This window comes from Canis aureus, chromosome 6, assembly GCF_053574225.1.
Source record: "Canis aureus isolate CA01 chromosome 6, VMU_Caureus_v.1.0, whole genome shotgun sequence".
Lineage (NCBI taxonomy): Eukaryota > Metazoa > Chordata > Mammalia > Carnivora > Canidae > Canis > Canis aureus.
The window spans coordinates 42,471,164-42,484,797 of record NC_135616.1 but is presented as its reverse complement, the minus strand read 5'-3'; the positions used below and the strand labels follow the sequence as shown (position 1 = coordinate 42,484,797).

Sequence of the window (13,634 nt, the reverse complement as noted above, 5' to 3'; positions counted from 1 at the left end):
ACAGGATAAGAACAAGACAAGAAGTATCAGATTACTGTAGAATAATGTTTGTTTCCCAAAGGAGGAAAAGCATAAATAACATGTTTACTTGGTGAGAGAGCTGAAATTTAAATTGTTTAAAGTAGCAGGTAAAATGAATACTATTGCAAATTATGTTATTTTTGAAGAGATGCTTGTAACTAGTGGTATCAGAAGTATGTTCAGGAATGTTTTTGATACCTGTATTTATTACAAACAAATGGTGGGGCAGGATGGATTTATATTCAAAGTACCTCCTTTGTATTACATGTAACAAACCATACTTTTAAGTGAAATAATAAAAAAAAGGAAATAGGTGTATGATACATGATTTGGGGATTAGTTGTAGAATGTAAACAAAATGTTGCAAGTATCTTTAGAGACTGTACCAGTTCTATTATATTGATGTAATATATGTACAGTGCCTTGTAGAGTGGTAAAAATCGAATGCTATCTTTTTTTTTAAGATTTTGTTTATTTATTAGAGTGAGCATAAGAAGGAAGAGGGGCAGAGGGAGAGGGTGAAGCCGACTCCCCACTGAGCAGGGAGGGAGCCTGATGCAGGGCTCAATCCCAGGACCCTGGGACCAAGACCTGAGCTGAAGGCAGATGTTTAACAGACTGAGCCACCCAGGTACCCCCAAATGCTGTCTTATCATCTTCACACAGCTGTTACTCATCCTATTTTCTGTATTACTTATAAATTGGAAATTTTACGGAGTATTTCAGGGACAAATACAAATTATTCAATTTGGACAGCCCAGGTGGCTCAGTGGTTTAGCACCCCTTTCAGCCCAGGGAGTGGTCCTGGAGACCCAAGATCGAATCCCACATCCGGCTCCCTGCATGGAGCCTACTTCTCCCTCTGCCTATGTCTCTGCTTCTCTCTCTTTCTCTCTCTGTCTCTCATGAATAAATAAATAAAATCTTTAAAAAATTATTCAATTTAATTCCTTCTTTGCAGAATTCCAGATATAATGTGAGATTTTATTTTTTAATACCTTGAGACCTAATATTTTAAAAAACTTTCAGAAATACAGTAGTTCTTTCAGATTTATGAATTATAAGTTTTCTGGGTATATATTCCATTTATTCCTTATGACTTTTTTCCTTATTTTTCTATGAAGCTTCAGGTTAATGACATGAAACTAACTGAAAGTTTACATGGCTAACCCCTCGTGTATTTAGCAACAAGGAGGAGTAATTTTATCTACCTTATCCCCATCTAGCCTCTGCCCTAACATATATGTAATTTAATTTAATTTGATTTTGAAGCTGAAAACTAATTTATATTCTATTTTTACCAAATGTCCTGATTAGTTTACTGTTTCTCACCTCAAAAAACTGGACATATTATTTTGTTCAAAGTTTATTTTCTTATGGAATTTACAAAAATAAATAAAATATTGGTCTGATAAAGTCTCCTTTAAATTTGGAAAGCTTGTTTATCTCATACTTTACTCAGGAAAAGCAAACTAAAACCAAAGTAGTCAAACTATGAAATCAGATGTTCAAACTTTCTATTTGTAAAGTGAAAGGGAAAAATTACTTTATATTAAAATGTTTAGTCACTTTTATAATCCAACAAGGACAAATTTCTCAGTCATACACCTGAGAAATTTTTATGGAGTTTATTGAAAGTTAAAGCTTTGAGCAACCTGTTGTAAGTCAAATTATATAGTATATTAAAATCAGTGAAAATGTGAGTTTATTCATTTCAAAATGCCCTTTCTATTTTGAATATCTTAAAATACACATACAGAATGTTCACAGATTAATAGAGCATATGGAATTTATTAAAATAGGTTTGAATTGCTTCAGCACTATATAAAAGCAGATATTAAACCAATCATCTCTAATAATTACTTTCTCACTTGAAAATGTGTCTTGTCATACCTGGAGATTAGTAATAATTCAAGAGGAGGAGGGATCTATCCCCGAGAATTCTGTCTCAATTAACCATGTTTAAAATCTCATATTAGGGTTCTCTGGGTAATAGACCTCTGTGCTTCTTCCTCTGTCCTGTCCTGTTGTAAGTTGGTTTTCTTGCCCAAAATATGTTGTCAGAATTATCCTTGTCATGTTTTTAGTCGTTTTTTATTTGGATCTCTGCAGGAACCTGCTTACTAGTAAACCAGTCTTCAAAATAGAGTCCATTTTGTATGTTACGCTCAACCTGTACGTGGCAGTCTAAAACAGACTGGTTGATTATAGGAGTATTGGTAGGAAAGCATGTTCAATTATAGTAAATATTTAAAAGGCCAGGTTTCTTTTTTTATAACAGCTTTTTATTTTTTTAAGATTTATTTATTTGTTTGAGAGAGTGATCAGGAAGAGGAAAACAAGCAGATTCCCTGCTGAGTGGGGACCCCAATGCGAGGCTCAGTCTCAGTACCCTGAGATCACGACCTGAGCCAAAAATCAAAAGTCAGATGCCCCTATAACAGCTTTATTGAGACATTGGTCATATTCATTTGTCATGAATAAATAAATAAAAATCTTTTTTAAAAATTTAAAGATTTTATTTATTCATGAGAGACACACAGAGAGAGAGGCAGAGACACAGGCAGAGGGAGAAGCAGGCATCATACAGAGAGCCTGATGTGGGACTCAATTCAGGGTCTCCAGGATCACGCCCTGGGTTGCAGGCAGCGCTAAACCGCTGCGCCACCGGGGCTGCCCTAATAAGAAAATTTTTAATGTGATTTACCATGTTAAGAGTGTAAAGAGAATCCACAAGAGCATCTCAGTAGTTGCAAAAAAAAAAAAAAAAAAAAAAAAATTACATAATTAAGCATCCCTTCCTGGTGGAATAATAAATACTCTTATCAAACTAGGAATAATTAAGATCAAGATCCCTTAATCTGACAGGGAATATTTACCAGGCTACTTATAGCAAATGTTATACTTACTAGTGAAGTGTTAAAAAATTTCTCTTTAGGGACACATGACTGTAGAGCATGTGACTCTTGATCTCAGAGTTGTGAGTTCGAGTCCCGTATTGGGCATACAGCTTATTTAAAAACATTTTTTTTCTCTTTAAAAATGAAAATGAGATATGAAAGCCTACTATCACAATTGCTATTCAGTAGTATAGTGGAGATTCTAGTCAGTGTAATAAAGCAAAAAATTTATAAAGATTGGAAAGGAAGAAATAAAACCAATTTGTTTTATTCACTGATGATGTATTTGTATACCTAGAAAATCTGAAAGAATCTTCAGATAAATTATTAGAATTAGTGAGTTTAACAAAATTGCTAGATTAAAGATTAGTTTTTTTAAAAAGCAGTTATGTTTCCATATATCAGTAATAAGTAGTTAGAAAATGAGATTTCAAAAATACCATTTAAATATATACCTTGGGGGCAGGGAAGCCCAGGTGGCTCAGCGGTTTAGTGCCACCTTCAGCCCAGGGTATGATACTGGAGACCTGGGATCGAGTCCCACATCCAGCTTCCTGCATGGAGCCTGCTTCTCCCTCTGCCTGTGTCCCTGCTTCTCTCACTCTCTCTCTGTGTCTCTCATGAATAAATAAAATATTTTTTAAAAAATATAAATAAATAAATATATACCTTGGGACGTCTGGGTGGCTCAGTGGTTGAGCATCTGCCTTTGGCTCAGGGCCTGATCTTGGAGTCCCAGGATCAAGTTCCGCATTGGGTTCCCTGCATGGAGCCTGCTTCTCCCTCTGCCTGCGTCTCTGCCTCTCTCTGTGTCTCTCATGAATAAATAAATAAATAAATTTTTCTAAAAAGTAAAGAAAAAATAAATATATACCTTGATGTAAATCTAACATGTATTAAACTTCTATATAGAAAACTAAAAAAAAAAAAAAAAAAAACCTAAAATGTTGAGAGAAATTAAAGAAGACTTAAATAAAAAGATATATTCATGACTTCAGGCATAGTGTTGCAAAGGTGTCCATTTTCCCCAATTTATCTATAGGTGATTGAATGTAATCTCAGAGTCCTAATCCATCTGTGCACATACACATGCATGTGTGAAGTTTGTGCAAATTGACAAGCTGATTCTAAAATGTATGTGGAACTACAAAGAGCTAGGATCTCCAAGGTATTTTTTTTTTTTTAATTTACTTATTCATGAGAGACACAGAGAGAGAGGCAGAGACATAGGCAGAGGGAGAAGCAGGCTCCATGCAGGGAGCCCGATACGGAACTCGATTCCAGGACCACAGGATCACACCCTTAGCCAAAGGTAGATGCTCAACTGCTGAGCCACCCAGGCGCCCCCAAGGTATTCTTAAAGAAGAGCAAGGTGGAATGACTTATTGTCCTGGAGATTGGTACTATTACAAAGCTAGAGCATTCATGTGTGTGCTGCTGGCACAACATAGGCACATAGCCCATGGAACAGAATAGAGATCCCAGGAAGAGACATTCACATGTGTGGACACTTGTTCAATGACAAAAGTAGTTCTTCAGAGTAATGAGGAAAGAAAGGTTTTTGAAATAATGGTGCTGTGCTCGCTTCAGCAGCATACTGAAATAATGGTACTGAGTCAACTGGGTATCAATATAGCAGGGGTGGGGTCCCTGCCTCACTTGAAAAATGACCAGTATTACATTTTTTTTAAGATTATATATTTTTAAAGTAATGTCTACATCCAACATGAGGTTCAAACTCACAACCTTGAGATCAAGAGTTGCATGCCCCTCTGAATGAGCCACCTAGGAACCCCAAAAATTATTGGTATTTTAGATCTAAATGTGAAAGCCAAAATGTAAAACTTCTAGAAGATAATATAGGAGAATATTAGGACCTTAGGGTAGAAGTCTTTAAATGAGATCAATAGAGTATAGAACACAATAACCATAGAGGAAAAGATTGATACATTGAACTATATTGAAATTATGAACCTCTGTTCATGAAAAAATACAACTATAAGAAAATAAAAGGCAAACCACAGAATGGAAAGAAATGCTTACAGCACATATAATTGACCGAAAGCTTACATCTAGAATATATAAAGAACTGTAAGTCAATAGGAAAAAGATAGGCAGGGGCGCCTGGGTGGCTCAGTGGTTGGGTGACTGCCTTCGGCTCAGGGTGTGATCCCAGGGTGTCAGGATCAAGTCCTGCATCAGGCTCCCCATTAGGAGCCTGCTTCTCCCTCTGCCTGTGTCTCTGCCTCTGTGTTTCTCATGAATAAACAAATAAAATCTTAAAAGAAAAAGATAAGCAACCTAATAGAAAACAGGAAAGAGAATTAAAGAGATACTTTTTATTTTTTTTTTAATTTTTATTTATTTATGATAGTCATACAGAGAGAGAGAGAGAGAGAGGCAGACACATAGGCAGAGAGAGAAGCAGGCTCCATGCACCGGGAGCCCGACGTGGGACTCGATCCCGGGTCTCCAGGATCGCGCCCTGGGCCAAAGGCAGGCGCCAAACCGCTGCGCCACCCAGGGATCCCAAGAGATACTTTTTAAAAAGAGGATATTCAGATGTACAAAGAAATTGTGATAAGGTACCCAGCCTCATTAATAATAGAGAAAATGCAGATTAATACCACAAAGAGATATCACTCAAACCCTCTAAAAGTGGCTACTATTCAAACACTTAAAATATCAAAGATTGGAACATTTGTGAAGCAGCCAGAACTTTCTTATTCCATCACTTTGGGAAACTCTTTGGCTCTGTCTACTAAAATTAAACATGTTGGGTACCTGAGTACAAAATGTCCTAGCAGCACTGTTCATATTAGCCAAGAACTAACTACATGCAGTCCTATTGCCCAACAACAAATGGAGCCAGTAGAATAACTGAATATTTCTACAAAAGAATACTATACCACAATGAACGAACTAAATGGATACACACGACCATGTGGATGAATTCCACAGTGTTAATTGAAAGAAGTGAGGAAGAAAAGTATATACTATATAATTACATTTTGCATTAATTTCAAAAGTCAAACTATGATGTTTGATATCAAAGTACGGTTGCTTTGGAGAGAAAAGAGAGAAAAATTTGTAAGGTGACACATGGGGGCTTCTGAAGGGTTAGCAGGGTTCTTTTGATATGGGTAGATTTTCCCCATGACTTCCCCAACTTTGTTGAGGTATAATTGGTGCACAGTAAACTGTATATATTTAAAATGTATGGTTTGATCAGATATATGTGTGTGTCCATATACACATACACACCCATGAAACCATCACCACAGACTAGATTACAAGTATTTCTGCTTTCTCCCCTCCTCACCAGATTTCCCCAAGCCCTTTATAATCTATTCCTCCATCTATTCCAGGCTCCCAGCAACCACTGATCTGCCTGCTGTCATCACAGATTAGTTTACATTTTGTAGAATTGCACATAAATGGAATCATACTGTATATATGCTTTTTTGCCTGTCATCTTTCTTTTTTTTTTAAGGATTGTATTTATGTCTTTGTTTATGAGAGACCGAGAGAGAGGGAGAGGCAGAGACATAGGCAGAGGGAGAAGCAGGTTCCATGCAGGGAGCCTGATGTGGGACTCGATCCCAGGATTCTGGGATCACACCCTGAGCCAAAGGCAAACGCTCAACCACTGAGCTACCCAGGTGTCCCTTTTGCCTGTCATCTTTCATTTGGTATAACGATTTGGATTCATCCACTTAGTTGTGTGTCCCACAGTTCATGCAACATACCATAATTCTTTTTTATTGCTGAGCAGTAGTACCACATCATATGGACGTACCACAAAATCCATTTACCTGTTGAGGGACATTTGGATTGTTTACATTTTTTAGCTATTACAAAGAAAATTGGACATTTGTGTGCAAGGCTTTACATGGACAGATGATTTCATTTCTCTTAGATCATATGGTACATGAAGGTGTTTAACTTTTTAAGAACCATTGGTTTTGGGGTTTGTTTGGGTTTTTTTTAGATTTTATTTATTTGAGAGTGAGAGAGAGAGCACAAGCAAGGTGAGGGGCAGAGGACTAGCATACAAAATCTATACAGAACTTATCAAATTTAACACCCAAAGAACAAATTATCCAGTCAAGAAATGGGCAGAAGACATGAACAGACAGTTCTTCAAAGAGGACAGAAAATGGCCAACAGACACATGAAAAAATGCTCAACATCACTTGCATCAGGGAAGTACAAATCAAAACCACAATGAGATACCACCTCACATCAGTCAGAATGGCTACCATGAACAAGTCAGGAAACAACAGGTGTTGGCAAGAATGCAGAGAAGTGGGGACACTCTTTTGCTGTTGGTAGGAATGCAAGCTGGTGCAGCCAATCTGGAAAACATTGCAGAGGTTCCTCAAAAAGTTGAAAATAGAACTACCCTATGACTCAGCAATTGTACTACTGGGTATTTACCTCAAAGATACAGATGCAGTGATTTGAAGGGCCATGTGCATCCCAATATTTATAGCAGCAATGTCCACCATAGCCAAACTATGGAAAGAGCTCAATGTCCATCAATGTATGAATGGATAAAGATGTGATACACACACACACACACACACACACACACACACACACACAATGGAATACTAAGCCATCAAAAAAAAAAAATCTTGCCATTTGCAATGACGTGGATGGAACTAGGGGATATTATACTAAGTAAAGTAAGTCAGAGAAAGGCAATTATCTTATGATCTCACTGATAATGTGGAGTTAAAGAAACAAAACAGGATCTTAGGGGAAGAGAGGAAAAAATAAGATGAAATCAGGGAGACAAACCATAAGAGACTTTTAATCATAGGAAACAAACTGAGGGTCTCTGGAAGGGGGAGTGGTGACAGGACAGGGTCACTGGGGGATGGACGTTAAGGAGGGCACATGATGTAATGAACACTGGGTGTTCTATAAGACTGATGAATCACTGAATTCTACCTCTGAAACCAATAATATGTTATATGTTAATTAATTGAATTTAAATAATTTTTTTTTTTTTAATTAGGCTACTGGCACAACATGGAGCTTGAACTCATGACCTTGAGATCAAGAGTCGCATGCTTTATGGGCTGAGCCAGCCAGGCGCCCCTGTGTACATTTTGATATATATATATAGTCCTCATATGTCTTTATTTAAGTACCTCATATATATGTTGAAGACAGAAATTAAGGATCGAGGCCTTTAACACCTTGTAGTGAATTCTGTGCAAAAACATACGGAGCCTTAGAGCCTTAGGGCACCTGGGGGGGTACAGTTGGTTAAGCGTCCGACTCTTGGTTTCAGTTCAGGTTGTGATCACAGGGTCATGGAATCAAGCCTCCTGTCAGACTCCATGCTCCAGAGTCTGAGACTCCCCTCTCCCTCTGCCCCTAGCCCCCACACTTGTTCTTTCTCTCTCTCTCTCTCTCTCTCTGAAATAAACAAATCTTAGGGGGAAAAAAGATACAGAGCCTTTAATAATTTTGATTTTGATTAACTAGTTCTGAATTTGCCAAAATATATACTTATCTTTAAGAAGGGGAAAAAAAAAAAAAAGAAGGAAATAGGTCGGGATGCCTGGGTGGCTCAGCAGTTGAGCATCTGCCTTTGGCTCAGGGCGTGATCCCAGGGTTCCAGGATCGAGTCCCACATCGGGCTCCCTGTGAGGAGCCTGCTTCTCTCTCTGCCTATGTCTCTGCCTTCTGTCTGTATCTCTCATGGATAAATAAATAAAATCTAAAAAAGAAAAACTTCTTTAAAAAATAAAAAAAAAAGGGACTAGTCAAGTGTTTGGTGAAACTATGTCATGGGTAAATCCCCAAGCCAACCCAAGGAGATGAAGTTAAATATACTGTGTCCTCTTTATCCTAGCATTTTTATTAAAGACTGGCTGTTCATGGGGACACCTGGGTGGCTCAACGGTTGAGCATCTGCCTTTGGCTCAGGGCGTGATCCCAGGGCTCCAGGATGGAGTCCCACATCAGGCTTCCTCCATGGAGCCTGCTTCTCCCTCTGCCTATGTCTCTGCCTCTCTCTGTTGATAGATGATAGATAGATAGATAGATAGATAGATAGATAGATAAAAATATTTTTATAATACTGGCTGTTCAAATAGTACTGTGGGCTTAACTGAACAAATCTGAAGCTTAGGAAGGGGAAACCGTTTAGGAGGCACCAGTGGTAAACTGAGTCAGACGCCTTTATGTGATTCCAGGGTCAGCCCTGGAGTGTGCCCCTACCCTGCTCTTCCAGCAGGATTCTGACCCACACAGTCTGCCTTGGGATCCTGCATGCTTACCACTTACTGGGATGCATGGGCCTCAGATTCCTCCATATATAAAACGGGGATAAGTACAGCCCCCTTCCTATGGGTTTGTTGTGAAGTCAGTGAGATCCCGTTAAACACCTAGAACAGTGTCTGACACATCGATCTCCAGTCCCTATATGCGTGTTAGCCATCTCCATCTTCATCATCAACACATTATTGACGGTGTGTGTTGGTAAACAACTCATCAGCTTCCTTCCGCCTCCGTTTTGTCTTCCGTCAAATGACAGGGTTGAGTGGATGATCGCTGAGGCTTGTGTCAGCTCACACCATTATAATTGTGTGATGTGTACCACCTGTAAGTGGCTTCTGGGCCGCTCCCTGTCCTTCACTGTGCTGCCCAGATGGAGCGGTTGTGCCTCCCAGGGACAGGAGGGGCTGCTTCTGGGAAACCCTCTGGAGGAGAAGAGGTGACTGCATGTGGCCTGACTGGAGCGTCTTGTTGCAGCATCTGCACTGGGGTGGGATGGGTAGTGTATTTATTGGAGCCACTGTGGAGCAAGGAGGGGTGATGGGACCAAAGTCCACCAAGGCCTGCACTTACTGATGGCAAGCACATCAGAGTGATGGCCATGGTGATAAGAGTTAACACTTACTGAGCATTCTCTGTGTGGGCAGGTGCTGTCCTCTTAGGTTGGTATTCTCATTACCCCCTTTTTACAGATGAGAAAATTGAGCACAGGAAGTTAGGGAGCTTGCTTATGGCCACACAGCTAGAAGGTGGCAGAGTTAGGAGGTGAACCTCCGTTTGTGATTCTTGCACCCATGCGCTTAACCATTACACTACACGCAGTCAATTCCAGGCAGGGAGTAATGCAGTTTCAATAACTAGACTACTTCAGATGAGTATATTCAGGCTTTTACGTTCTATTTTGAAAAATGGCAAGCTTATGAGAAAGTTGGAAGACTCCTGTAAGGAAAAAGTATGCAGATTCAACACTTCTGCATGTAACCTCTTTCTCTAGTGATCTCCTTTAGGAAAAAGTAAATGGCAGACATTGTGATGCTCCTAAGGATGTCTCCTAAATGACAATAATACTGTTGTCACACACAAGAAGTAGAACATTGAGTACAGATTATTTTATTTGAGTACAGATAATTTTTTTTTAATTTTTATTTATTTATGATAGTCACAGAGAGAGAGAGGCAGAGACACAGGCAGAGGGAGAAGCAGGCTCCATGCACTGGGAGCCCGACGTGGGATTCGATCCCGGGTCTCCAGGATCGCGCCCTGGGCCAAAGGCAGGCGCTAAACCGCTGCGCCACCCAGGGATCCCAAGTACAGATAATTTTAATAAACTTCTGTTTGTTTTGGACATATCAGATCTGTTAGATCATTGAAAGTGCCCTGCTGAAAAAAAAATCCTTATGAGGGGCACCTGGGCAGCTCAGCACTTAAGCATCAAACTCTTGATTTCAGCACAGGTCATGCTCTCAGGGTCGTGAGATCAAGCCCTGAGCTGGGCTCCTTGCTGACGTCTGTTTAGGATTCTCCCTCTACCACTTCCCCTTCTGTATGCTCTCTCTCTTACTCTCTCTCTTGTTCTCACTCTCACTCTCTCAAAAAAAAATCCTTCTCAAAATCTGACTTATTTTTTTTCTTATAGAAATCCTATTCCATGCCCATTGGCATTGAATTTCAGCGGAGATATGCAACGATTGTTCTGGAGTTGGAGCAACTCAACAAAGACCTCAACAAAGTTTTGCACAAAGTTCAACAATACTGCTATGAGGTAGGTGAGCTTTGCATAAAGTCCAACAGGATGGTATGAATTTCCCCTGAGGGCCTGTGCCCACCCCTCTTTTATTTGAAGCTAAATAGTTTCACATTTTAGAAAACTCAAACTAAAGCAACATCATTATAAAGTCCTTTAGTATAACCATGTTTTACTACATTTTTACTCGTTACAGCATCAGCATCTGAGTGCTTTACACACAGCAAGCTCTTGACTCTGTTGACTTTTGTTTCAATTACAAATGGTATACCTCTTAAAAAAAAACTTTAGAAAAATCCAGAAAAATGATTACTCTTAAACTCTTAATTCCACTGTCCTTAAAACTGCATTTTGGTTTATTTCCCCTAGTTTTTTTTTTATATATATGCCCTTTATCTCACAAAGTTATGGTCATGCTGTGTATATAATTTTGTTTCCTTCTTCTTTAGACTTTACATTAGAACTATAGATTCTTGAACTTCAAATATGTAGAGCATAGGGTTATTTGTGAATTATTAACATGTACATGAAATTATATATAGGAACGCAGTTCAATGATTTCACCTAAAATTTGATTTTCTTAAAACAAAATAAGAATTAAATGATTGCGATGAGTTTAGAATGCTCCAGCACTTGCATTTTTAGAGGTTTAATGTTTCCAGTGAGCCACCTCAATTTATGAAATGAGGCTCTTCAGCAGCTCTTTATGACTCTAGCTTCCTAGTTAAGTCCCAGAGATCTGCCACCAGCCACGTTATCAATCCACCTGTCTTGAACCGAGGGAAATGAACTGTGGTTGCCGCTAACTAAACTCTGAGGATATTTTGATCATTCCTCTACCCATCTATTATAATTTATTTTTTTTTATTTTCCTGGTAGTTGCCACCCACATAGCAATAAGTGTTATCCTAGCAAATCGATTTCCCCCTCCAGACTAGCAACTAACCCATGAGAGACACAAACCAAGCAATCTAAGACAGCACATAACAAAGCTGATGACACATGTAGAAATGGGCTGCTCATCAATCCTTTTGTGTAATTGCAGTATATACACAAGGCCTGTTGTGATAGGCTCATTTTCCAATGAAGTAAAATGATTTAATTTTTACAAAGCTCTTGGGGAAGTACAATATTGATTTTATTTTTTAAAGATTTATTAATTTGAGAAAGAGCATACATGCATAAGCAGGGGTGGGGAGGGGGAAAGAGGGAGAGAGAATCCCAAGGAGACTCCCTCCTAAGCATGGAGCCTAATACAGGGCTCGATCCCACAACCCTGAGATCACAATCTGAGCCAAAACCAAGAGTCAGATGCTTAACTGACTGAGCCACCCAGGTGCCCCTACAATACTGATTTTAAAATAAAAGCAGGGATCCCGGGTGGCTCAATGGTTTGGAGCCTGCCTTCGGCCCAGAGTGTGATCCTGGAGTCTGGGATCAAGTCCCACATCGGGCTCCCTGCATGGAGCCTGCTTCTCCCTCTGCCTGTGTCTCTGCCTCTCTCTCTCTGTGTCTCTCATGAATAAATAAATAAAATCTTTAAAAATAAATAAATAAATAAATGCAGAGAATTCTATGATTAAGCAGTTCTGTTCCTAATATATATATCAAATACGTATGTGAACTTGTATTTACCAAAAGATATGCATTAGAATGTTCATAGCCCCTAAAAACAATTCGAATTTTTTTTTGAAGTATTAGAGACAAGGTTATTCATTGCAGCATTCCTGGAAATTGCCAAATATTAGGAAAAACATAAATGCCCATACATAGAGAATTGGCTGAATATCTTAGGGTACGTTCACACCATGGAGTGCCTTGCTGCTGTAAGAATGAACGAGGAAGCTCTCTCTATTTCCTGATACGGAGTGATTTCCAGGATATATTAAGTACAAAGGTATATATTTTAAGTGTTACCTTTGGAGAAAAGAGAAATATGTAAAAATAAAATTAACACATAACTGCTTAGGTTTTTGAGAATGAACACAGGAAGGATAAACTAGAACTAACTTGGGGGTGGGGCAGCTATTGGGGAGTGAGGGGGAGTGACATTTCTCTGAGTGTGTATTTCCTCAACAAATACAGATGAACTCTAAAATGGAATATAAGTAGAAATAAATGAACCCAACTCTGTGTCAGAGGAATGACATAAACACTAAAGGAGACAAAAATGAATCCAAATGACCTAAACTTAGTATTTTTAGACCTTTAGTCTGAGGGTAAATCGAACTTTAAATAAACATTGACCTCTGGTTAGTAAGGTTTTTGCTCCTGGTGATGTGGATTCACAGTCCTGAAACTCTGCATTCCAGGATGGAGCAAATGAGAAACTAAGTATATTGTGGACCAGGGAGGTCTGCTCTCTCGCCTCTGGAGGAGGCAGCTCTGAAGGAGGGGAGACTACGACGAACCCCGTGGTGTTGGCTCAGAATAGGAGACTTGGTCTGACTCCAAGATTCATTTTCTTTCTGGGACACAGATACAAGTGTGTATGTATGTGTATAGGCACATGCCGAGAGAGCCCAGAAGCACACACCCTGATGGCAGTGAGCACCCCCAACACCCCATCTTAGCTTTCAAATGCTGCTCTCCAATAAAAGGAAGCAGAGCTTGAAAAAGCGACTGATCCCAGAGCCTGAGCAGAGAAGGTTGAGGAACCCCAGGCCATGTTG

General features: G+C 39.2%; 1 protein-coding gene across 4 annotated transcripts in view; it reads left to right on the top strand.

Annotated features, from left to right (window-relative positions):
- The window catches only part of LIN9 (lin-9 DREAM MuvB core complex component), a 78,380-nt gene that overhangs the window by 60,587 nt on the left and 4,159 nt on the right, over window positions 1–13,634 (top strand). For all 4 annotated transcript variants that reach the window (XM_077901316.1, XM_077901315.1, XM_077901317.1 and 1 more), the window contains one exon: window positions 10,855–10,980. In XM_077901316.1, coding sequence (XP_077757442.1) covers window positions 10,855–10,980 — 126 coding nt within the window. The remainder of the gene's footprint in view (window positions 1–10,854; window positions 10,981–13,634) is intronic.